The following is a 27,818-nucleotide window of genomic DNA, read 5'->3' as shown; positions in this document are numbered from 1 at the left end:
TGGGCGCATTAAATATGCGTGAAAGTGCAACGCCGGTTACTGGAACACGATAATTTTTCTAGCTGCAGTTGAGTCGCGACCGACCAGGCGACACGACGACTGCTGTCTCCCGGGAGTGTGCACTCGCTTTGATAAACTTGGTGTGTAATACATAAATTCACTAGGACATAGCTAGTGATTTATCGTGACGACAAGGCCACATGTGACATCCAGTTGAGATATATAAGTGGCGATTTGTTCCCCTGCGGCGGTCGTGTTGCGAGTTAAATTGTTACAGTGCAATGAAAGATTGAGATTCGCAGTTTATTCGAGTGAGAGTGCATAAAATTGAAATCCTCGGAAATCCGGAGAAATTACTTTAACTTTTACAAGTTCCTAGTGATTTTGACTTTCATCAGTTTTTACAACCATCCTGATTTTTATCAGTCGTCGCTAGCGATTTCAAGGGTTTGTACCGATAGCTTGTAGCGATTTCATCGTAGCGTATGTTCATGCTGATCTTTCGGATACTCGTTCGAATTGTTTCATACTCGTTCGTTTGTAGAATTATTGGCTTGGCAACTAAGTGATTGCGGATTTTGTCATTACCACCTAATGGTAAAACCCGCAATCACTTAGTTGCCAACCCCAATAGAATTACATCGAGAGAAACTCTGAACTTCTGAATTTCCAGGAATATCCATTGCACAGAGATAACTGCAGAGATTAAGAGAAACGAGGAAAATACGAAAGTTTTTACCATTTTTACCACGGTGAAAAATATTCGCGTTCGTAGTTTGGAACGTAGCTGTAAAAAGATTCAGAAAAAGAAAGAAGATGTACAGGGTGGTTGGTAACTGGCGGTACAAGCGGAAAAGGGGTGATTCTAGGCGAAAAAAGAAGTCGAAAATATAGAATAAAAATGTTTCGTTCGAGGCTTCGTTTTCGAGAAAATCGACTTTGAATTTTCGCTCGGTACGCGTGCACTTTAGCGCGTCTCGTTATAACGGATCTCACTGTAGATCGTTGTCTCGATGGAAAAATTAAAAAAAAAATTTTTATTCTATATTTCCGACCTCTTTTTCGCCTAGAATCACCCCCTTTCCGCTTGTACCACCAGTCACCAACCACCCTGTATAATTTCGCGATATTATTCCACATATTCAAATATTCCCGCGTTTCGTGTATTCCAGGAGTTTCGACAACAAAGTATTTTTTATTTTCGAATAAATTTATCCTCCGAAACGAGGAGAAAAGTAGCAGAATGGACACGTAAGAGAACAAAGAATTTTCATTTCTCGGTTCCGTTCCTTCCGCAGACATGTTAAAACGTTTCGTTAATAAAATACGCATATAGTTCGAATATTCAATTTCGTGTCGACATTCCACGTATATCTAACTTGATAAATTTCCACATTACAGGCACATTAGAACGTCTTCGAATTTTTGTCCACCGTGAAGAATAGAAATTTCGACGAACATCCTCCATTTAACGACTATAGAAACGAAGAAAAGTAAGAAAAATACGAAAATATTCATCGAGAATATTTCTTCGAGATTTTTCTTTTCTTTTTTTTTCTTTCTTTCCCACAGCGAACGCAAGAATTCGTCGGCGTAAATCGACCTCCATATTCCGGAACGACGTTGCTCGCCGTGACGGCATACACGCGTTGAAATCACCGGTGGGAGGCGCACCGCGCTCCACCTTTCATTTGACTTTGACAGTTCCATTATGGTATCGAAGCTAACGGCAAACAGTACCGTACTTGACGTTAGTGAATCAACGTGCGCGCCGATATGTCGAGGTATTTCCATCGTCGTTGCCTTGTCACCGCGATCAGGATCGGCCTCGATAAACGTTATCGAACTAACGAGTGTAGTACTCGCGATATACGCTTCACCTGTCGTCTCGCCATGTATTCTTTCTAAAAAGTGTTGAGCTTCGGCTAACGAGTTAAACGACGCTGTATTCGCCGTTGTATCTCTGGTTAGAAATTCTCGTTAGGATTGTTGTCTGTGGGGCTGACGAGTGTCACGATCGTCGACAGTTCATCGTTAGTTCGATGGTTTTATTAGTTCGTTGGTACTGGCCGTGAACTTTTATACAAATTCGTATTCTTCCGAATGAAACGAAGAGAAAATTGTTGTTTCACTAGGATACCGAGTACTTTGGATATTTCGTAGCAATTTATGTCCTTCTCGTGTTTCGCTTATTCTCAATTTTCCACCTTCGGCTTTCCTCTAAATTAATAACTTAATAAAAAGCTGTAATCGTTGGACGAGGGCTGATGTCAATATCGGACAATGGAGAGGACTTTTGAGAATTCTAAACATAGTTTCCAGAGAAATTGGAGTTTTTTTTTTTAACAGATCGTTGGTCTTTGTAATAAACGAACAGAGTGTAAAATTACTCGTGGTTTTGACGATTTTAGCGAAGAATACCGCGATCATTCTTGTAATTTGAAAAAAGAAGCACAGGATTCCTATATTTCGTTGGAAACTTCAAATTACCGTGCGGTTATTTTCATATTAATTTTCGTATCGAGGCAAGAAAATGAAACCAATAAATTGCTCGTTCTCGGTCCTCCAAAATGTAACATTTTTAAGAAGAACGTGTTCTTAAAAATATTTTTTTTTTTTATCAAATATACACCATCGTGTAAAGTATAGGAATATATAAGGAAAAAAGGCAAAAAGAAAAGGAATTGAAAGAAAATTGCAAACGAAATATTATTTAACACTAATGACGATCGTTAATATTAGAATTGCCAGAGTCAAAGTGCAATTTTACGATCAGAATGTTCGTGAATCGTGGCTTTTACGGACGATTCTTTCGACGTTAAATCAGCTGATACGGTAAATCTGTTAGACGCGAGCCAACGATTGATCTAACGACAATTCCATAGTATTTAATTTTCTTGCCCGTAGAGTCTAATCCTCGACTCGTGGAAACTCGAAGAAACAATTTAAAGAACAAGGAATACGTAAAGGATAAAGAAGATGCTGGCAATTTCCAACTGTATTTAGCTTGGAGGCCGATTAATTCTTGCGCGACCGGGAAACGAGAACGCGCCATGATATTCAGCTCGCCTTTTACGGAATTCAGAAACGAGCCACTCGCGCACCGTTAAAGGGTTTTAATTATTCAACTGATCCTCTAAATTTAGACGCAGCCTGATTCTCTCCTTAGACATCGGTAGCTAGGAAAAATCGTTTGATCGTTCTATTAATCTGTTCATGATGTCTACATGGAAGAATAAATAGCGACGAAAAAGAAATATTACACAAATATACCGCAAATTTTTATCACAATTTAACATTTATATTTCGAAGAATATCTTAAGAAAAAAAAAAAGAAAAAAGTAGAAATTTGATAGAAAATCGTTTCACCTACTATGTATTATGGAAAACAATTGAAAGCGCTATAATTATTTAGATATTTTATATTACATGGAATTTTACACTTTCAAATTTTCTTTCAAATGTATATAAATCTCTAGTTTTCTCTCTATGGGTAAATCTTGGAAATTCTCTTCTCGTCTCAGTCGGGAAAAAAGACAAAAAGAGAAAGAATTTAATAACGTAAATGAATTCGGATAGAAAAATCGCAAATGAAATATCATTTAATACTAATGGCGATCGTTAACATTAGAATTATCAGAGTCAAAGTAAGCAATTCGTAATTTTTCACAGAAATTTGATAGATGTTCCCCTGTTAAAAAAATATTTAAATCCAAACTTACGTGGCTCGTGTTATGTAAAGCACATTCTAATTGAGGGTTCTGCGCCGAGATACTTAGCATGATATTTCATTTAAGAATGAAATTATGGTAATATTTGTAATATTCAGGATACCAGAACTACACAATAGCAATTAAGGCCTAAATTATGAAAATTTCTTTCGCATCTCTGATTTTTTATAATGGGTTTTGCCATTATTTTAATGAATTCTCTATACCACGAGGAAACATTAAAATTACAGCAAGTTAATACGCGTCTATTTGCGTTTCCCATTAATTTTCCATCATTTTCACTACCCTGTCCCTAATGGTTTAATAAAATTTAGAGTTTGACCAATTAAAACGATCCATTTCGAAACTTGCTCGACAATGAACAGAGGTCTCTGTTAATTAATTCGTAACATAAACGTAATAATCTCTGGTACAGTTTCTATGAATTTTAATTCCTTGATCATCGTCTGTGTCGTTCTACTCGGAAATCTGGTTGACTGGTTTCGCGGAAAAGATTTCATTGAGGGAAAAATACGCGCGATTCCACGATAAGAATCGAATCGTCTTGCTCTGTTCCCTTTAAACAAAGTATTAATGGCGACGACAGATTTTTCGAAAGCGCGTCTTCCATCCTTTAAATTGCAGTTTCTCGTTCAATTTTATTTCCTTCCTTTCCGTGCAACTAAGTCTGATATTAAGTTGTGCAACTTCTCTTCGTTTGCCGAAGTTTAGCAAATTAGCAAACTTCTAAGTTCCAAAGTTTAATTTCTTCGAATTACGAATTCCCTAGATTTCTCGTTTTCCCCTAGCTCCTAATTTTTATAGGTTATACAGGTTAATTTCGTTTCTCTGGATACGTAGTTCCTTAAGTTTCGTAACTTTCGTCCCTTCTCCGACTCTAATTTTCAAAGTTAAACAATCGAATGTAAAATTTCACGTACATTCGCTGGAATATTGATATAATAATAGGTAAGAATTTTGTATGATTTTTTTCTGCAACGTAGAGCTCTATGGTTTTCGGGATATTTATTTTCTGATAGAAATCGAAAGATTCTACTTTTTTTCTCTCTTCTTTTAAGCGGACAACGTATCAATAGCGAGGATGGATCTGTCGAAAGTATCGTTTTTCAGTCTAGCTCGTCAGATTTAAATGAAAAAATGTCGGCTGTCGCCGCTAATGGACTTCCGGTGGGACGTATTGCTGAACGCCCAGCGAATTTAGATAACATTTAAATGGCAGATAACAGAAGAAATTGGAGACGTTTCATTCCACGATCGTTTCGCTAAAAATTATTCGCGTTTTTTCATCTGGAAATTAAAATGGGTGAAAGTAAGGGACATGGGTAATAAATTCCAAAAAAAAAAAAAAACAATCATGCGACAGAATAGTCGAGAGTTACCTAATCGTATTCTATTAATTAATTAGCTGCTCCCTGACTCGCTATGAAATATTTTGTAAATTGGAAATATTAATTCGATATACAAGTGCGTACTGAAAATGAAATAAAACATAAATAAAAATAGTAATGAATAAATAAATTCTCGTGAATTTAAAAATTTTCATTGAAAAGAGAAAGAATCGATTTAATTATAATATAAATAGTACGGTGTAATATAGTATATTATGGTTGTTTAGACCTATTTCAGGCTCACAGTCTATTACAAAAGAGTTTGCGGTAGATATCCACTATATATATATAGGGTGTCCCCAAAATGATGGTACAAGCGATCGGATGACGATTCTACGTCCAAAACTAAGTCGAAAAAGAAGAATAAGATTTTTTCGTTTGGCAGTTGGTTTTCGAGAAAAATAAGTTTTAAGGAACCGTCAGCTAAGCGCCTGCTAATCGTAAGTTTCGAAGTATTCGATTTCTCTTTCTGTTCGTGTTGATATAATGTCACGATTTGCTTCCGATTATTACTGTTATCTTATTTCCATACTGTCCGCGTTTCGAATGATTTCATAAATGAGGATAAAACTGTTATCTTTTCAAAATCATTTTTCTAACTCAACGAGGATTTAAAATGTAAAGCACGTGGATGCGTAACACGTAGCTCTGCTCGTCCAATTAAATTATTATCAACACAAGGAAAAAGAGAAGTCGGATACCTCGAAATTTAGAATTAGTACACGTAAAGTATTAGTAAACCTATTTTTCTCGAAAACGAAGCCCGTAATATGGCAGAATTTTCGCTGAAACGTTCGATTCCAAACGCTCGACAATTTGAGGCCGGTGAATGAATGGGCCATCGAATATTCCGTAGGCAAAGAAAATCTCATAAACTTTCACGATGTTTGACAGAGGTGGCGATATTTCGTACGCTTACACTTCGACACAAATACAGTGTCTTTGATGCATAAGTAGAGTTTTGTTGCGATTCTCGATTTGTGCTTTTCGTAATATTTATTTACACGGAGCCAGAGTCAGCGTATTTTGCTCCGACTGCACAACTCTGCAGGATAACTTCCACAGGGCTTATTCCACGTACTTTCGAGCACCCTGTATATTCCTCTTACCCGTATTACCCGACATTTGTAGCGCAATACTTTGTAGCTAACTCTAAAGCCACGTCGACGAAATCCTTATTTACTCAGGGTCTTGTACGAGTTCAGCTGCTCTTTTCCAAGATTAGGTGTCGAAAATTGCTGCTCCGTTGCCCTTTTTTATTTCTCCAATCACATTCTGTGACCACTGTGCACCGTAGAAGCATCGCGAAAAAGTTCATCGTGGCACGATCGAAAGCTGTTCAAAAAGAATAATTAATTTCAACATCTATGGAGATTGTCGAATAGTCGAAAAATTGTCGAATAATACAATTTGTTTTACGATCATGAAAATTCTGTCTTTATTCGAGTTTCTACTAAAAAAAAAATAGTCGATGATTGTTATTAAGACGCTCTGATACGAGCGCGCGAGTAAGAGAAGAAAGCTGTTAAAGGAGCAACTACTAATATCGAAAGAATTAAAAGTGAATTCAGATTGGAATGCAGGTTTCGTTCAAATTTTCTAGGGGAACAGCGCCGTGAAACGAACGATTTTGGAATAATTGGACATTAGTTTCGAAACAATTGGAAACGATTGAAATTGGAATTCCAATTCCATTCGAATTGGTACAAAAATCTTGCCTAAATATTGGAATGGATATTTAATCAAATTTTCAATAATATCATATTGAAGATAAGATAATAAAATTGTGGATATTTAGAAATGCTTAAAAATACTTAGAAATATTGGTCATGTTGCCTCTATCGGTTTTCTTATCATCACGAACGACGACGACACGAACGAAAACGAAATTATTCGACAGAAGATTAGAAATAATTACAATGAAAATATTGCGTCGAAAACTAACTACTAGATGGTAATGACAAAATTCGCGATCACTTAGTTGTCAACCCAACAGTAGGAATTCGTGCGTTTCAGGGGACGAACAGCAGTTCTTTCTAAGAATTAAAAATATACCGGGCCTCTGTTTCACGTCGTCGTTGACACGGTTATAAAAAATCATTCGCATGCAATTAGTTTATGCTCGTGTAACTAGAACGTGTCAGTGGATACCGTTTGTTCCTCTTTAGCGCGACTAGATCGAGGCCTCACGTACGAAAAATGCGTCGGAATAGCAATGAACCACCGTGTATTAACATTGGTAAAAGAAGCTTCCTCTGTCTTTTAACTCTCAGCTATGTATATGAAGAAAAAAAAAAAAAGAAAAGGAAATGTATATATTATTTCTCTTAATTAACATCATTATGTTGTATCGCTTGATACGTTTTGTTTCTAAGCTGAAAAGCTTAAAGCTAAATCTCGATTCTCTGTCTACCTAAATACAAATAGAGAAATAAAACGCATTCAGATGCCTGTATTTCCTATTTCCGCTGCATAGTTGACGTGACGAGTTCTCTTCTATTTTATATTTCAGTCCTTGTCCTATCGTCGTTGTCCACAGCCTAGTTAGCCAGCTAATCTTACCTGTGCAATAATTATTTTTATCGACAGCGGTATATTTAAGGTCAGGTAATTCTTGTTGCTTCTATCGTTGTCACATCCTTATATTCTGCTAGTTCTTTCGTATTTCTCAAGGTACGAGCAGGTTGTTTTGCTACGTTCTTATCGTCTTCCTATAGCTTCTTCCACATATCTTCTATTATTATGATTCGCTGTACGTTGCTGTCTTCTGCTTCCTCCTGTAACGAGTTGGTATTTCCATATCCGATTTGCTGTAGTTTGCACCGTAGCTGGTTGTATGACCCAGTTTCTCTTCTTTTCTGCTGCCCCTTTTGGTTCGTTGTCTTCGGGCTTCCCCGCTAATTAAAACACAATTTCCCCATTTGCAAAAACACCGATGGTGGTTGTATGAAATGTTAGAAAATTCGGAGATAATTAATTAATTTTTTAAGTAATTTTAGAAACTAGAAAAGGCAGCAAGATACTATGCGATACGCAAGTTGCAGTTGCAAGTTGCAGAGAGGAAACTTCAGAAGGCTTAATTTCGTTTCATCTTCTTGCCTTCCACTCTGTGTAATAATGACTTTATGAAAGAACAGCGAATCGTGTCAAAACCTTAATTTCTTGCTTCACTTCGTCACTCTGCGAAAAGAATTTAGGTAGTTGCTCGTTACCCGGCGAAGCCTTCTTTCGGTTTCTTAAATCGCAGGATATTTAAAACGCTAGGAATATTAGAGTTTCTACTTTCCTTGTAGCTCTCCTAAGTGTGTTCTCTGGTTATATTTTAGAAATAGCAACGAATATCAACTTATTATTCTAAATGAAAGATAAGAAGACACCAAAGTTCCTTTAAAGGAACAAAATTACAAATAATTACACTTAATTATATTATTATAAAATAATAACTTTTATCAAATTTCCATTAGGTTTTTAGAACGTTAAATTGCCTTCCCCTCTTTTTTGTCCTCCTTCTTCGTAAATCTGATCAAAGAGGAAGACGTTTGCCTTCGAAAGGAAAAAATTTCAAATAATTATGCTGGTTAGTAATAATTATGTTTAATTATAGTTATTACGATACAATAACTTTCACCAATTTTTTACTAACCTTATGCTTGTAGAATATTAAAATTGTCCTTTCTTTTCTCACCGTTTGTTTCTTCTTCAAATCTGATCAGAGGGAGAAATATCTTCCCCTGAAATTAAAAGTTGGCAGATAATTATACTTGTTAGCAATAACTATGCTGAAATATATTAACGTGGAATAATAACTTTCATCGATTTTTCCCTAACGTCTCTAGAATATTAATTAAATTGTTTTTTCTTCTCTCGCCGATTTTTTTGTTTTCTTCTCTTCTTCAAAGCTGATCATGGAAGAACGTTATATTTTGTAAAGAAAGAAAATTCGCAAACGATTATACTTGATTATAATAATTACGAAATAACAACATTCGTCAATTTTTCATTAACGATGACGATTTCTAGGATGTTGAACTGTCTTAACGTTTCCTGTTTCTTCTTTTTACCGTGTTTTTCTTCGAACCTGATGAAAGAGGGAAATATAATAGAGGAGTGTGTAACTGTTCAACGATTAAATAAAATATAAAAGGGTAATTACGGCGTCAGAAAACGACGAATACAATAAAGAGATCGTAATTATCGAATACGATTAAGTATCATAACCGGCACACTAATTACAAGAGTTGATGTTTTCACAGTGTGTTGCTGCCACGTGTAAGCGTGTTCGCCAGATATTACAGAGATTTAATTCGAGCGTTGCGTCGGCTCACAAAATGCGATTAATTACAGGGAATGGCGCAGTGACGGAAAATTGTTTTCGTATAAATTAATAGCCGGTCGTTGAATCGAGCACAATGGCAAAATAATGAAATCGAAATTTCAACTATTACTGTTATTACATTACACGGTAAAATTCCTCGTGTAACGATAAATATTTGCATTGTTTCGCGTGCAATTATTTGTTTTTTTTTTTTTCCTTTTCATCTCTCCGGCATTTCGATTGTAAAAATCGGAACGTTCGTTCGAGATTATTTTTAATTATAGTATAGTTATCACGAAGAAGCTTCGAGCTATTTCTTTCGAAATAACATTTAACACATCACGCAAATAACATTTTATCATCGAAGATATCTCACAAATATTTGTAACATTTTGTAGGAAATTGTGGGAGTTTAATTTACTTGCAAGAGAAATCGTTGCCAATGATATTCCATTGTAACAATTGGAAAGAACCCTGACATTTATCGGAAGGTTAATGATTTCAAAAAAACAGACTAAAAATATTAATAGCGCTTTTTTTAAAAATAATCGTGACAGTAAAATTTATTCGGGACAAAAGTCCCGACAATTTGACAATAATATTCAACTATAATAATTAAAAAGAACCGGTAACGCCCATTAAAACGCCAACTCATTCGTTAGAAATATATTACAAAATTATTTGTCACGTTGCCTAGGAAAATCGTAATAGTAAATTGTACGCAGAATAGGAGATTTACTTATGAAAGTAATTCAGGGTCATTAACAGTAATGCTCAACCATAAGATTCAAAAGGAAGCGTGATATTTCATAAATAAATCTTCGTATACGAGAATCGCATTAAAGCGACGTCTCTTGATAAAACGAAGAAAAACTCTCGATATTCATAAAAAGATATCAGCCACTCTCTGGAAGCCATTAAATAATCGTTAAAGCCCGTGCTCGCTCGAAAGTCTTCAACCATATTCGAAACAGGATCACGAAAATCGATTGCGAAACAAAAAAAAAAAAAAGAATTTCATTTTCTCCGCCATCCGGCTCGTGTTTCGTGTCTGTACATATTAATCGCGATCGCCGTTAGAAAGTCGCTATTGGTTATCAATTGACCGGAAAGAGAGGCCAGTGAAAACGATCGAGCATCGCTTATTCATATTAACCAGTTCTCTTGAGAAAGAGAAAGAGAGAGAGAGAGAAGAAAAAACAAAGTTAAGAGGAAGGAAATAGCCAGTCGTATGGAACAGTTGGAGAATCGTGAGAAATACATATATAACACATAATCATCGTACGTTTTAGTATATCTTCTATCTTTTCTTCCTTTCTGTTTAATGATAATATTTACTTCCCTGTTCGGGATACATAATTCAATATAACTCTGACTAAGACGAGTGCATAAAAAAGTATATAAAATGATAAGAAATAAGAAAAGAACGTTTCCCTAACGTGGAGGATCTTAAAGCTACTATATATTTTCTAAATTCACTTTGGCTACCAAAATTTGTGATTTCTGTATCTCTTCTCGGCTCGTTTGTTATTCTGTTACTTCCCTCTTTTCCCCCATTTCAACCATTCGACCGTACATTTTATAATAATAGATATAACATTACTAGACCGCGGGTTTTTGTGGATTTATAGGGAATTTGAGAATACAAAATTGCACACAGTGCACGTAATACAAAAATATTGTATGCGCCTTTTACAATACTTGGTAGATAAACCAGTTTTCTGCCGAGTTCGTATTTTTTTCTTATGATATTCCTGAAAATATGAATCTGCATAAAATTCGCGGTTTAATTGTATTTGTTTATCGCTCTTATTAAATGTAAATGTAAATGATGTCTTTTTATACCTCTGATTCCATTAACTTTCTTTTGCTCGACACTCTCATATGGACTTTTCTCGATTAAGCCTTAAACAAACGGATAAATCCAAGATGGTTATCATTCTATGGTCCCCGTGTTTTATTATGAATCGCATCGGTGTCGTAGTTCCATTAAAATAGTAAAACACGTTCCCCTCAATAGAGAAACAACACTATGCTTTTATAAATGTAATGTGTTGCTTCTATGACGATACTCATCAATCATGGTAATAGGGAATTTTGTTATTCTGGTAGTTTTTCGTTGTTCACGCTTTGATTAGGAATCGTTATGATTAATGTGAATTAGGCGATGTGGAAAAAGTGTGGCGTCTTTTGCCTATAAATGTTATATAGAGGTATAATTACTTGTATTTATAAAAATGGAAGATTTTCATTCTTAGAAATGGAAAGTTTCATCTTCCCATGAATATTATATAGAAATATAATTATTTATATTTGTATTAATGGAAGCTTTGGTCTATGAATATTGTATAAAAATATAGTTACATTTATATTAGAAAGAATAAGTGAACTCTTGTTATGCAAACTGTTTGTCCCTAGACTAGCCCAGAAAAATACAATTCTACTATATAGGGAAAACTAGGCGCATAAAATTACTCCAGATTTTGGTGATATATTAATATCACCATCATAATTTTGTCATAACAAGTATCATAATTTTCGTATGAATTTTTGTCGGTGAATTTTGATCCATGAATAATCTTGTTTGTAAAAATACTTCTCGTAATTTTCTTTCTCGACTGTACTGAAGGATTTCTTCACGAATATCTTCTCGATTGGGGCAAATTGTAATCAGGTTTCTCTGATTTCACTATTATTGGCAAACAATTGGTAAAAATAGGTTAACGAGCAAAAGATTCGAGCCTTACTAGCCATGATATATCCAGAATACTAACAAGCAGGACAATTTTCGTGCTAGTCAGTTCTAGGTTCATATGGCTTAAGGTTTTCGTCAATCCATCTAGCTCCGATTTAACGAAATTCTACAGCTAGGAAATCCCTAGGCACGCAATTAATCAAATCACCTCGTAGCTGCGAACCAACTACTAAGATACTTACCACGATTAAAATTTCGAGCTAGTCGCTGCTACTCAAGATAGTCTGAGTCAAACTTCAGACTTCCCTAGATCGGGCTGGAAGTCTTGCCAACTTTAATCACGACGGATTCATCGTTCCTTCTTGAGCATTTATTTCAAAGTTGCCAGACATTTCGTTGCTTTCATGCTTCCTTTCCTTGGAAAATGATTTTTCTTAATTCTTTGAAACGATAAACTTGAGAAATTGCCATTTAAAGAATTTCCTCGGAATTCAAGACGAAATACAAATTCCTTTCGAATTCAGTGAATTTAGAGAATTTTTTGTTCTAAAGATTCCACGAATTTTTTATGTACAAAATCTCAAGAATATTCTACTTAAAAAGTTTCGAAATTCTCTGCTCAGAAAAGCTTTCTATTTGCAAAGTGTCAAAATTTCAACAATTTCTTATGTAAAAGACTGCAAGACCCATTTATCGCAGAAATTTCGAAATTTTTTATATGAAAGTTCGAAAATTTCGAAGAATTGTTTACCTACACAGTTTCAAAGTATTTCTTTATGTTTTTCCAACGGGTGCAGGTCTATTGGATACCGAAATGTATCTCGGATAAGTAAGACGCTTCCGACATTCGCGAGACAAACCAAAGAGCTTTGTGATAGTCAGTAATTAAAAAAACAGTGGAATATTTGAGAAGGATAGAGGAGAAAGATGAGACCGGGAGTGAAAATAGCTAGACCACGTGGTCCTGTGATTCAAGTGATTGGTGATCAGTGAAAGCAATCATGTTTACGATGATCGAACCGAGGGGCGACAGGGTGGCCAACACCCAAACAAAACATCACTGTTACCAAGTGATCAGGACCACAAGGGTGCACCAGAGTTCCAGAAGCTCGAGAATGGTCACTGTTCAGGAGAAGGTGATTAGATCGCGGCTACAGTTGGGCTATTCCACGCCTACCAACTTCATCAACCGGTACTTATCATATATCTTGATATAAATATATTATACAAGGTATTGATGGTGACTATTATTATTGTTGTCGCTATCTATTATTATAATTTCAGGCTATTATTATCGCTATTGTAATTATAATGGTAACGTTATTACTATTTTTATTTTTATTATTATTGCTGTTCTTATTTCTGGGTTAAATTCTTTGGATGATAAAAATGAAATACGACGGGCGAAAGATTGGCAAATTTTCTCAAGTCTGAACACAATTTTACGATAACGGGACGCGTAAATTGTCTATCATTTCTCGCGCTTGATCTTGCCACCTAAAAAAATCACTAGACCACCCAGCAGAAAGTAACTAAGAAGTAACTATAACAGAACGATCCAACAGGGAATCCCGTGTATTCTTCTCGGTGAAATTATATCGAAAAAGACGTAGTCTGGTAATCGAGCAATATGTTGGACAACCATAAATAGATTTTATAATTTCTAATTACTGTTCCTGGGTGGTAGAAGCGTATTTTAATTCATGGTTCACTTCCGGACGATGGCTCGTTCCGAGCCCGCCGTACACCGCTCGCGTTACGCAAACAGTTTCCGGCTATTTTATGGAAATTTTTCATCTGGAGAACCCTTACTAGACTGAGCTCCGCGTTACGACTTATTCGCGTTAATTATATGCATAAAAGGGAACAGAATATCTGTCTAGCTTGGATCGTGTTCCCACGCGGCGTTCTACCAGCGTAAATCTTCTCTCGAAACACGATGAAATATTCCGAGAAATTTTATCTCCTACGAGCTACCTACGATGAAGCAGGGTGTACTCTCTGGTGAGAGAGGAAGGTCGTTGTCGGCCGACTATTTCTGCGGTTAGCAGAATGTGTGTTCGAGCGACAGGCACCGGTATCGCGAATAAATTCAATTACGTTAAGTTTCATCATGATTCCTTCAAGTATAAACTTATCAAGAGATTCGATATTCCTCATTTATAAATTCTATATTTCGGTATTCTGTAATTTAAAGTAAAATATAGAGATTGAAAAACAATCCTTAAACAATGGTCTTTATTTTAAAGTGTACCACCGAAGAGAAAAAAATCATTTTCTCAATCAGGAATCATTATTGAGTAATCGAATGTAATAACAATGCACAGGGAATGTGCCGCTCAATCTATTACCAAAAATAGAAATCTGACTGGACCGTATTAGATTAGTTGCGATGTTTTCAAAACGTGTACACTTTCAAAGACTCTCTATTTGATCAGATAAATCTCGCATTCATAATCCGAGGCAAGTATTCTTCCATTTCTACCTCGTAATCGTTAGAAAATTGCCTTCATTAGAAATTTCTCCGTCCAAACAGTTCATTGAAGAGGACAGAAGAGATATTGGCCGAATGGAGGATACATCTCAAGGTTAACACAACGAGGCCACCAAGTTTCTATTTTTAGTAATATGAGATCAACAATCGAGTTATACCCCATTATATGATTATCGCGTGTGCTCAACATATACAGGGAAACCTGTATATTATTGTTACATTCAGTTACTTAGCGATACCTAATTAAGAAAATGAATTTCTTCCTTTTACTACATTTTTGAATAGAAATCAAATTTTGTTCATTTATTTTCTTATTTTTCACTTTTCAGCTTCCTAATTTCGCCAGATATTCTAATCCCATCCAGACAAGCAGAAAAATATGCTAAATAAAAATAGTTCTATATGTATTTTACATATTTTTCAAATTCGACGTTCAAAGTTAATATCTCGAAGATTTTCTTTCCTTGAATATCGAATTTCTTAAATTCTCTAGGATATTTCTTTCTTTTCCCCTGTGTCTTAAGCTTCACGTTATGAGTTCAGTTCTTTTCCCCATATATCTAAATTCCCTAGAATTCCCTATTTATAGAATAGATCTGTGAATTTCCTTTCGCTTATTCTGAAGTTTAGAATTATTTATCAAACAAATCACGAGATCGGCTTATCAAAATCGACGGATGAAAAATCTGACGAAGCACGAAAGAGACTCGTTTATCTATGAATTTGAGAAAGCTTAAATATCGGAGGAAGAAACGGTGGTTCGTTGGCTTCTATCACGCGGAAGAAGCCACGCACGGTGTCTCGAATTCATTAAAGGAATTATTAAGGCGTGCTCTCCATTACTGCAAGCCCGCTTCTCCATCTCGACTAATTATCATCGAGCAATTAACAACCGTTGATTGCCATTAACGGTGCAAGCGCGTGTTAGATTCGAACGATCCCCCGTATGCATGAAATAATTTCCTCCCGTAGCACGCGAGCTACTGCTGCTGCTGCTCTCTCGAGCAAAACTGAGGGGAAAACGGGGGAAATCCTGGAAAACTTTCGTTCAATATTTCGTAGAAAAATATTTTTAAATACATTCTCTATATCGTTAAAAAGCTTGTATCGCGTAAATATTTCGAATTTCATTAGAGTCGAGCTAACGAAAATTTGTGGGACTAGGGAATTTTTTAATTTACCACACTGGAGATGTGCGCTACTAAATCTCTCAATTTTTACCGTATAAATTTCATGCGAATACTTTTCAACATATTTTTCGTTATGAGCTGATTTCGAATCCTATCGCATCGGAGTTTATAAAATTCCATGAAATTCCAGCGATTTTAATTCATCGCTCTGAAAACGTGGATTTTACGATAAAACAAATAAAAGTTTCATTGAGATATTTTTTCATATTTTCCCCATCTCCATAGAGCCTTCGCGTCACGAAATGATTTTGGATCTTATCGCATTCGTAAAACTTGTTAAAACTAGGGAGTTTTTCGATCTAATTCCGGAGACATCCAGAGATTCCAAATTTATCCCAGCTAGAAACACGATCTCTCGTAAATATGAACGAAACATCGATTTCTTCCGCAAATAGAAAAGTCAGTCGAGAATATGTGTTCATATGAAAACAAATCGTCCTTCGTCCATGATTAGCGTACATCTGATTATTGATTACGCGTCTGCAACGTCTATGAAACTATAAATACGAAGCATCCAAAGTTCCATTGACAAACAACTATGAAATAACACTTTGGACATAAATCCAAAGGTAATTTCTTTACTTTTACCATTTCAAAACATTCCATAAGAAAGAATACAACTTTACTTTTCAACATCTTGCTTCTCTTAACTGAAACGCTTGTTTTCTCTTCGAAACTCTCACGGGCGCCTCTTCCTCTCTTTTTTTTTTCCTCTTTCCATTTTTTAATTTTGCGTTAGATTTTCCCAGAGAAACACGCAAAGGGAATGGAACGAAAGAGAGGAGAATTCTCGTGAGCACGACGAGCGCACACGCGAATGCACTCTGCACGACCTGCACGGCGCCGTTTAATTACTTGACGTTAATCTCGCGATGCGCGTAACGAGCCGCGCGATTTCGCGAAAAATTGCTGGCTTCTCTAGCGGCTTTTCCACCAGCTTTCAATGCGCGCCGGTTCTTCAAATATCTTTTAAATCGTCCCTTGGCATATTGAACACGGCCAAATAGTATACACAAAATTTGAGATTGTGAAAGGGAGAGATTGGAAGACAATGGATTGAAAGTATTAGAGAACTGGAAAATAGAAAGTTCGAAAGATACGGAAATTAGACAACGAAAAAATAGAAATATTAGAGTGATGGGAAAATAGATTTGTTCGTTTTATGTCGTGCATTGTGCTTTAGAAATTGTGATAAAAGTTGCTCGTAAAAGTTACTCGATCGAAAACCTTTGAAATTATTTGTTTAAACGATTTTCAACAATTTCTACTCGACATAACATTCGACGATTAATTATTGACCATCATGTGGGATTTCCATCACGCGTAACTTAAATTTGGAAATCAAAAAATCATGCGAACATAGGCACTGTAGCATGTAATGTGTCTCCGTGTTCAAATAAACGACGAATAATAAGAGAAATAAAACTTGGAGAAAAGAGCGGAATCAAGTTTTCTTCATAACTCGTATTAAGATCAGGATCTTCCAAGAATCCAACAAGTCTCTAAAACAAAGGAAAGAAGAAAGAGGGTTGAGGTTGAGGTTTCTGAAACTTTGAAACTTCGAAACTAACCACTACACCCTGCTCCTAAATTGAACTAGACGAAGTGTCTGTTCCAAGCAAGAGACGTCGACTAGAACGAAAAAAGGAAGGAAGAAAGCGAACGAAGGGGGAAAAAATGCAGGAGGAAACATAGTAGAGGCTTCTATGGCGCGTGTCCAAGTGGCAGCTGATGCACTTCACCTGAAGCCTACGCGTCTGAGGGTTTTGTCTTCGTATAAACGCACGAGTGGCCCCGTGCTAGACTATCTTCTTCAACCCTACTCTTTGTCTACATTGTCCATCTCTCACCTCCCCCTCCCCCAGCTCCGCTATCTAGACGCTAGACCAGCGTCGAAGTCAACCGACGCTCTAAAACAATAGAGAAGTCGCCTCCGAGGATTTATCGAGGGAGCAAACTGCGAGCAACCTCGGTGAAAGAGCGTTTGTTTTGCCCGACGTATTCATTTTCCATCGAGACAATTTTCACGCTCGTGAATGCAACATTTCCCATTGTGTCGTGGCTATTCTCACCTTTCACGCGACGATAGAACGTGGAGAAATGATTTTTGGGAAATTACTGAATAGATCATACGTGTACCGTTGCTAGGGAATTAAGCTGCTGCAATTTGTCACTAGAGATTGTTTGCAGCTGTTTGCGTATGTTCAAAGAGACTCAGATTTTGAAGATGTATTATTCGAGGTCTTATTACCGCTGGAAATACCAGTACAAGCTGTTTATAAGAGATTATCGGAAGATATGCTATTATAGAATGAAGGATATGAAAATATTAAACATACGTGCGTAAGACAGCCATCGAGATATGGGCTAGGGATATACTGGATATGAAATATAGAGGAAAAGATAGGAAATATGGAATGTTAGATGCGGGACGAATGCGTGCTGCAAAAGTAAGGATAACAAATATTTCTTAGAGATACAGAATCTGCATATGGGATAGAGATATGGGATTTCGAATATGAGAACATTAAAATATGGAATATGCAATGGAGACACGAAATCTAGAAAGTAAGGCGGAAGATATAGGTTAGGAATACTAGTTATGGGATATAGCATATGAGGTATATGAAATATGAAATGTAGACTATGGAAATGTGTACTGTAGAGCTTGGGATCATGTGCAAAGTACAATAGAGGGTTTAATCGGTAACTTTTCAGACATTAGACATGGAACATTGAGAAAAAATTGCAGAAAATGGAGTATTGTACGTTATGTACAAGACATAGGATGTAAGATATACTTCGCTGAACTCGCTGAACAACAACTTGTTTACAACGACATCGAGAACGATATTTTCCGCCTATACCAGGTTGAGAGCCATTGCTATAGACCAAACAACCACGCGATTTTATTACGTGCAAACCTAACCTGTGATTCTCCAGCGCCTGCAAGCTCAAAAGACACTCGAATTTCACGCTTAGTCGCCATAGTATCGGATCTTAAAAATGCAAAGCAGTGGTAACTGAAGTAGAAATTCAACGAGACCCGGTACGAAACAAACGAATCCTCTCTGGAAACGATCGTACCTTAGAGGGCGGTCTATCGTTCGCTGGTAGAGAAATAAATTGAAGGCAGGATGGTATTAAAGCCTCGCAAGAGTCGAAACATCTGCCTGTCGGCTGTTGCACAGCTCGTGCCACACGGTGCACGCGTGTAACGTGTGTGCACGTACACAACAAAGTGGCACGAAACGTGCACCTGGCTTCGTGTTTTTTAAGCAAAGTAGCTGCGCCAGTCAAACACGTATCCTCTCCCCGGTTTTTCAGACGCTCTTGTTCCTCCTCTTCAATGGAGCACTTTATGGGAATACGTACGCGAAGCGTTTACGTGGCCCGTTGCTCGTCCTTTTATCATCGATGAATGCGCCACGAAACGCGTTAAGTAACTCCGGTTAATTCCCGGTGAAATACACCGAGTGGCCCTTCCGGTTACGACGATCCATCTCAGAACTTTGATTGTTTGGCGACGTTGAGGGATGCGACTATGTCTAATTGCGTCTGCTTCGTTCATTTGTAGGATTAGATTAGATAGAGTAATGGAAGACTGAGAAATTACAGATAATTCGCGAGGAGATCCACCGGCTGATCCTACCGGTTTTAAACGCTTTGATGAGCCACTGCAGATCTTTCATCGTCTAATTGTATGATTTCTATATGTCTAATTGTACCTAATTCATTCATTCGTAGAACTAGGTAAATGAGTTTTTCTTTTATGTAGAAATACGGTAAGGGAAGATTGACAAATTATAATTATAAAAAATTATAATTCGCGGACAAATGCACCGGCTGACCGTTCGCGTTACGATAAGCCATTTGAGGTTTTTGATATTTGGGAATGTTACGTCGCGTAACACTCTACCTAACCGAGGCCACACACCGCGGGCAATATGGCAACCAGATGTCTTCGGATACTCGCAGCGTAGCCTCCATAGTTTCAAGTACCTTCCATAAATCTCATAGATTTCCTAGAAAAGGTCCTTCAAACCAAACAAACGTCTGTTTCCGAAGAATTTCCAAAGACTATTGTCTACCACGGCTTAACTAGGGAAAGTTAGTTTTTCTCACGTACGCTGCAACTTTCCTCCCACTAACCACTTTCTCTCGAGGGCGGTTAAGACCCTTCGTTTAACCAATTAACAACGAAGCCTATTCCCTCACTCTCCTGACTAAAATCGTCACCAACAAATCCGATGGTCCCGTGCGCTAGACACACCCATCCTTAGCTTTCCTCCGACACAGCATCGTCTCCCAAGACAGTACTGATTTTACATCCTTCGAACGGTCAACATCCTTTAACCGGATATATACACATCCGCAGATCAGTCACTCACTCATCTCGTACATACGCACCAGCGTAACTGCCTTCGTTATAAGTTGTTGGAATAAACGGTGAAACATAACTTACTCTACTGTGTCATATTCATTTAACCATCTCTGTTATCTTAACCGACACAGGGGAACGACTACTTCGCGGCGTCGAATGTCGAGATGTGACCATGTCAAATTGGATCTAATTCGTTCATATATAGAGATCCATTCCATTAGAATAGATTTTAAGTTGTCTAAGACATCTACATTGGAATTTTCCTATCTGCACTGTTAGATTGACATAACAAAAAGTTGAAAAATTATATTAAGGATTTTTAGGAATGTTCGATCTTTCACTGGGATAAATCACAGTTGTCAGTGGACATTGAAACTTCTCTACGTGTAATTGATTAGTTTGTAATTAATTAAGTTCCGTAGCTAAGATGTAAAAAGAACTGTATAGAGTTTTTTGAAATTCGTTTCCTCTAAACGTCTCCGTGTCAAATCTGATAGTTCGTAAATTTAGGTCAGAAAGACTGAAGGTTGTAAAATTGTATCGAATATTTTTGCAAGCTCGATCAAAAATGTATTCTTAGAGAGTCTGTTGTTTAATTTCATGAACTAGAAAATTTTCTTTGTTCTTCGCTGTGCTCTACTGTATTAAAACCGCGCAATGCTGAGAATTTTACACAATTTCTTCTTGAACTTCAAAATACGTCAGCGATCAGACAATAAATTAACCGTTGAATTTGAAAGACGTTGCATTCTCAGGATGTGCGTGCCGCTCCAAGTACACGTGATCGTGAGTGTGCACGTTTTAAATACAATTCCTTGGGCAGCTTTTCCTGCAATTACGTTTCATATAAGACAACCACAAGTGGAACGGCTGGGGAGGAGAGAAAAATGTAGTTCCCTTTGGCGGGAAAGAATAGTGTGAAAGTGACGCGGTGACGTCTCTTTGTTCGCGGGGAAATGAATTCTCCTCCCTTGGAATTTGACGAGAAATAGTGTAGACAGTTGTGTTTGGAAAAATCGAAAGATAAGAAATAAGAGGGAAACCGAAGAACGTGGATAGCGAGGAAAAATAAGAAAAGAATGGAAACTCAAGGAACTGAGTAATGGGAAAAATTGCGAAATAAGAAACTGACAAACGATGAAGAAGAAGTTTAGAGAAAAGGAAGATAAAACTAGACACTTGAAGGAGACTTGAAAATTAGCCAGATAGAAGAGATAGAAGATACGAGGTTTACGAATTTGAAAAGTTCAAGGTCAAGGCATTTGGAAATTGAAGACGCTAGGAAAATTAGAAAATTAAGTGTTGCAGAAATAAGAAAAGTGGAAGATTAGAGATTTAATACACAAAGAGATTAGAAAGTTGGGATCTCGAAAAATACAGGATCGGGGAATTGTAAAGCCCAAAGGTAGAATTTTTGGAAAATTTGAGATTCGAAAGTTGAAGGATTGAGAAATAAGGGATTCTAGAGACATAGAAGTAGAAATATAGAGATATAAGAAATTGCGATATGCAGAGATTTTAAAATAATGAAATAAGAAAATCGGGAAGCAGACAGATTGAAAGCTTAGAAAATAAGAGAATTGTGAATGACAGAATCGACAAATAAAGGAGCAGGACATCAAAAGGAGAGAAAAAAACAGAAAAAATTGAGAAGAAGAGGGATCGCAGAAATAGCAAAAGAAATCTCATCTTTCCACTTCTAAATTCCATTCTCTTTTATTCAACTCTTCTTCAACTATTCTTTCCTCTTCTAATTTCCATTCTCTATCTAAATTTTCTTCCTCTTGAAAAAATATTCTTACACGTTAAAATTAATTAAAATAAACACGTCCTGTTAGAGGATATTCAGATTCAAAATTCCGCTTTCTCCAATTTCTTTTCCAATAAAACAAAAGCAAGAAAACGTAGGTCGTCCGATTATCGATGACTCAGCCAGTCCCTCGCAAAATCCAATCAAGGAGGAAACTTCTCAGACTTCGCGTAGCCTAACGTACAAACCATAATCACACATGCTTATCCTTCCACATCTTGGACCCTTACGTAAGTCGCTTAATTGAACGCTCATTGCATAAGGTGTGGAAGGTTGAGTGTCACGGTCATCATCGTCATCATCATTATCGATTTCCTTTCTCTCGTGTACCTGCTGACACACATGTGAAAGCCGATACGTATTTTCGAGGGCTGCTTGAAAACATATATCCCTTTACTCCTCTCTGCACTTCTCACGGAATAACGAAGCTTCACCAGAGTATACACGCCATTTATCTCAGAGTGTCTCTTAACCCATTTCACGGTCCAACTAATTTCGATTCCTCGATGTTACGTGCCTCTCTATTCCTTTGCTCGAGTAATTAATTTGCAAAACGAGAATTTCTTTCCTCCTTTTAATCGAAACTTTAGAACCAACAAGATCGAGTCAATTTTTTACTTTACAAACCTCGTCCAATCCTCGACGTTCCAACCTTTGATAAATAATGTGGATAAAAAATTAATATACGATGGAACAGATCGATCTATTTTATTTATTGTAATTGTTAATGATTGTAATATTCTTTGTGTATCCTGGAAAACTGTGTATCCTGGATGTCTATATAATGAATACGAAAAATCTTTTAAGAATTCTATTTCGATCGATTTATTTTATTTACTGTAACTGTAAATGGTTGTAATATTCTTTGCTCATCGTTGTGCGTGTATCCTGGAAAATATACTGATATCTATATAACGAAACAAATCCCGGTATCTTAATAATACGCGAAATAAACACACGAAATAGATTTGTGTCAAATGTATAATGCATAATATTAATCTAAATAATCGTCGTCGGTATAATACACCTATTTGTACGTGCTTAGAGTATTGAAAGAAAAATTCTGACAGGAAGAAGCGAAGGTAATACGAATATCGCTGAGCCAATTATATTATACAGATATTTAAGAAAGAGGAAGAGTGCAAGAAAATTTATCTAACCACGGAGAATCTTCTCCCTTTTATAAGCAACTGTTTCTCTAAATAATATTTTGGAAAAATAAAATTCCTTCGAGCAATCTCTGCACTGCGTTCAAAGGATAGTTGAATAAAAAGAAGGGGAAGATCGATTAAGGAACAGAAGGTTGCACACCACTGTGGAGGCCGGTGTGCACGTGTTCTTTTACCCTCTTGTCCCTCCAGTGTCACTGATTTCCGATTCTCGTGGACGAAGAATGCCCCTGGCTGCCAGCTGCTCGCGATCCTCCATCACCTCAGTTCACCTTACGATCGTCAGACTATCACGATCCTTGGTGCAGTTTGCGTCGAACCGTGTTCCTTCTTCCGCATCCGATCGCCTCAAACAATTGGCGAAGTGATCCTGTAGTCCAGTGGAAATTGCGTGTTAAGAAGTTCGGAGAAAATCGTTTGTTCCGTGGAGTGAACGTTGAATCTGAAAAAGAAAGCTAAGGCTAATACGAAAAATAGATGTTTTAAAAAATGTTAAGTGTTTTTCAATGGATTTATTCGAAATTTATGTGAGATTTGACGTGAACATCATCTAATGGAAAGCAACATAATCTAATCTAGATTGGAAGAAAATTTCACGCTGAAAAATCACGCTCTTCTCGGTTGGAAGATTTGCAAGAAATGTAAAATTGCGTCGAGATGTAGGACCGTTAGGAATTTTGAAAAGTTTCACGGACCCAGTCCAAGCTATAACTCAGCAACCGCTAAAACTCGATCCTCGACACGTTCCAAGAAACTGATACATCTGATCCAAACGAAAACCTTTCAAACCGTCGCGCTTTTACCTTCGAACGATTGCCACATTTCTATAAACCGAAAACCTGGAAAATCCTAACGCGCTCGTTCTTCCATCAAGTAAGAACAGATCAAACGCACAGTCCCATCAATTTCATCCCTCGAGGATATTACCAACCTTCCAAAAGCTTAAATTTTCCATCTTCTTCCTGTAGCAAAGTGTTTAAAGATTAAATAAATAAATAAATAAAAAAATACAGAAGAATCAAAGATCGAAAGATACAGTAATTAATAGAGTAATTAATTGTTGAAGTTACAAATGTGCCGGTGTACAAGAAACACCTTGTTCTAAATTTAAGGGAAATCGTGGAACCAGCGCAGCGTGGTAAAAGGAAGGATCAAGATGGTGGTCTGCGTGGCAGGATTTCTCACGGGGTAGGTGGTTATCCAACAATCGTACGGGGGTGAATTTCGAGGGATGATTCACCGCGTGTGATTCACGAGCGCGAAACGGTCCCTTGAATGGTAATTGCCGGCAGCTGTCGGCACAGGAGTGGCGTTTTTCGTCGTGAGTTTCCGAGCATTCGCCGAGCGATGTTTCGTCAGAGTTGCGGTTGGCAGGCTTATTTCTGGTAAATTCTCCACTCGCAGAGATCTCATTTGCAGCTGAAAAATTCTAGTTATCTTCGGTGGATTCGCATCTATTTTGTCAAGTTGTTCGAACGGCGGAGAAAAAGGAGAGAAAAGAAAAGAGAGAAACGACAAATTTCAATTTGTATTTACAGACTACGGTGAAGCCTTTGAATTTCGGATATTTGTCGAGTGAAATGTAATTTAGTTTGTTGGGATCGTTTGTAGGAAAGAGAAATTGGAAAACTCCGGTAAAAGGGGAAAGAATTTTTCTGTGCAACCGTCGAGAACGCGATTTGAAAATGTGATTCCTGTGGTTCTTCGTTGCTGGGAAAATAACAAATATTCCTGTTAAATGGTTGTAGATGAAAAGTGAAAGGAAAATCGAGTATCTGTGAAAACGACGACGAACGATCATTTTTAATGATCGAAGATTAATAAAAATGAACATTTCCCTCGATCTGTATCGATATGTACGCTACTTCGAACCATAATCGAACATTTAACGATTCTAAATTGTAAAAGCACTCGTTATTTAGCTCGTATTCTTCGTTTAACACTTTGACTGCCACCTAGGTCATATATGACCCACCACGGTTTCTCCTGTGACGCCACGGTGGTCATTGGTGACCGGAGCTCTTCAACTTCTTACAATCGTAAAAATTCTATGAAAATTGACAGTTAGGGCATTTTGAATATAACCGATAAATAGAAGATACTTTGAAACAAAAAGTGCCCCATTGAACGATTAAACATTTTTATTAGAACATCGATAAAAAAAAAAAAAGAAGATGAGAACAAATCTTGCATCTAACGGTGCACTGTGTTTGCATCCATACCTTTGAGAGGTAATCTACGAGTATTATTATAAACACAGCTTAGAAAATAATCGTAAATGCTGCTTTATAATCACATAATTGAAGTCACAAGTGTGCACATACCTTACTATTATATGTCGGAGATGAAAGGAAAACCGGAGCCTTCCCTATGCAACTTTGAGGAAGCCTTCTAATGCTTTAGCCTAGATTTTATCATAACTGTAATTAAGCAATTGTTATCTGTAATTGTTTGACATTTGTGAAAAGCAAAAATGGGTTCGAGGTGACAACTGGTCGCTGAACGTAGCCACGGTCACGGGATAAACGTTTTGCCTGATGAAGGTGTGGATCGGTTGTATTATTCTCCCTAGAAATCACATAGAATTGTACTTTAGAGATGCTGATATAATGGGACACGTTGTATTTGGAATCAATCTCCAGACAGAAATTGCCTAGTATCGGCGTTTGGATCTTTCTCGATGTTTCCAAAGAGTATACAACAAACTTTTGACAGATATTGCCTAGCAACAACGATTGGAACCTTCTCGATGTTTCCAGCGAGAATAGAACAAACAAATGCAGTCGTATAACGAAAAAGATTTTAATCAGATATTCATTCGTGTGATCGCCTTGGAAAGTGATACATCGAGTAATTTACCGAGTGATTCAGCAAACGTATTTTTGTGTTATAAAATTATTTAAAGTTATCCCGTTGACCGTGGATTCGTTTGAACCCCGGAACATTGTTAATAGCGTAAATTAAATTCATTATTTGTAAAATCTATCAATCGTTAATTTCATTATTCGTTAAATTTATTATTCGTAAGATATATTATTCGTTCCTCTTATTGTTCGATAAAACTTATTATTCTTTAATCTAATTATTAATTTAACTTATCATTTGTTAATCAATCATATCATTTATAAAATTCATTATTCATAATATTTTGTAAAATCTTGTTTATTCGTGTAAATATATTCTCTGTTTTGTAAAACAATGGCTAATTCAAATGAAGAAACATTACGCAACTTAAATCCTAATGATAACCCGACATATATATACAATGAGCAAATACCGTTTACTAATATCTTGTACACGTTTCAACGATATATTCTGCACGTTTTGCTTACGACGAACCAACGAATGCGAATGGTTTGTCGAAATAAACGAACCCTTGTTATAATATGTCGCTATCAACTGTTAGCGAAGCGCCACGGTGGTCACCGGTGACCACCGATAAGATAAACGATCCATTGGAGGAAAATGTCGTCTTACATCGTCAATTTATTATTATTTTGCCATCATCTGCTTCGAATAATACAAATACTGCCGTGGTGTGTCCTGAGTGAAACATGCGATTTCGGCGTGGCAGTCGTGCGTGTTAATCGTCAAATGCAACTTAACAGTTATCGTTCGTAGAAATCAAATGATAAATTAGGAAAAACTTTCTAACGAAAAGTAGAATCGTAAAAAGTTCCGTTTATTAAAAAGGATTATACGAATATTGCAATAAACGATTGCTGCATGAACGTTAGAAACGCATTTCAGTGGAAATCGTAGGTCTGTCTGTCCGGACGACCGGGAACTCCGGAAATCACGTTTGGCAATCACATGGCGAGCGGATATTGAATAAACCAATGCTCGCACATTGACATATACGCGATTAAGAACAAGATGAGTCTGCTAGATTAACTTGCAAATTGCTGGCGATAACCTCGTTACGACTTGGTGTTCCATCGTCATCGACCACGTGTTTTCCTTTCGCGATTTCTACTTATTGTTACGATATTTCTGAAACTCAAAGTTTAACACGCTTATCAATTTGCGTAATATCAAAATATGACGAATTATACATTCTTATCGGTATTGTCGTTGACCCAGGGGGAATTCCCCGTAAATCTCAAATATTATATACGTGCTTTTTATGCTGAAAAGCGTTAAGATTCACGTTTATCTAGAGAATTTTATTATACGTGCGTAACGAGAATTTTATTATTCCATTACGTGTATTTTTACGTAGATTTTTCTATTACAACTAATGACTAGTCACAGACTTCTCGGATAAAATTACATGTCGTTTGTACTCTGAGACTTTCGATCACTATCAATCTGAATCGTCATAATGAATCGTCGATAATTATTTTCATTGTGGATGAAACAATATAATGTTGTTTAACGCATTATAACGCAAGGTTGTCTCTTTGTGAACGTGTTCCATCAATACGAATATTAAAAGATGTCTTAATTAATTGTGTATTACTAAACTGAAAATTTCCGCCGAGAATTTCACGCTATGTACATTTTTACAATTTACACGATGTGACGTTAAATTCGAAATACACTTTTGCACGATTAAATTTTGTTAATGTATATTGCGCCAGATAGTAGTACATTTGGCATTATAATAGCATTATAGAACCATCTGACACGTAGAAATACG

General features: G+C 36.7%; 1 protein-coding gene across 8 annotated transcripts in view; it reads left to right on the top strand.

Moving 5' to 3' along the window:
• Window positions 1–27,818, top strand: part of siz (Brefeldin-resistant Arf-GEF family protein schizo) — a 146,906-nt gene that overhangs the window by 107,069 nt on the left and 12,019 nt on the right. The window contains exons 1-2 of one of the 8 annotated variants that reach the window (XM_076623859.1): window positions 81–447; window positions 12,927–13,321. The exons of 5 other annotated variants lie outside the window; for them this stretch is intronic. In XM_076623859.1, coding sequence (XP_076479974.1) covers window positions 13,131–13,321 — 191 coding nt within the window. In that variant the 5' untranslated portion in view covers window positions 81–447; window positions 12,927–13,130. Of the gene's footprint in view, window positions 1–80; window positions 448–1,694; window positions 1,785–12,926; window positions 13,322–27,818 lie in introns of those variants that run through there. 2 more of the 8 variants (XM_076623858.1, XM_033347167.2) reach the window with 2 other exon arrangements.

The sequence above is a fragment of the Bombus vancouverensis genome, chromosome 13 (genome assembly GCF_051014615.1).
Source record: "Bombus vancouverensis nearcticus chromosome 13, iyBomVanc1_principal, whole genome shotgun sequence".
NCBI lineage: Eukaryota > Metazoa > Arthropoda > Insecta > Hymenoptera > Apidae > Bombus > Bombus vancouverensis.
This window is presented reverse-complemented; position numbering and strand designations above follow the sequence as displayed.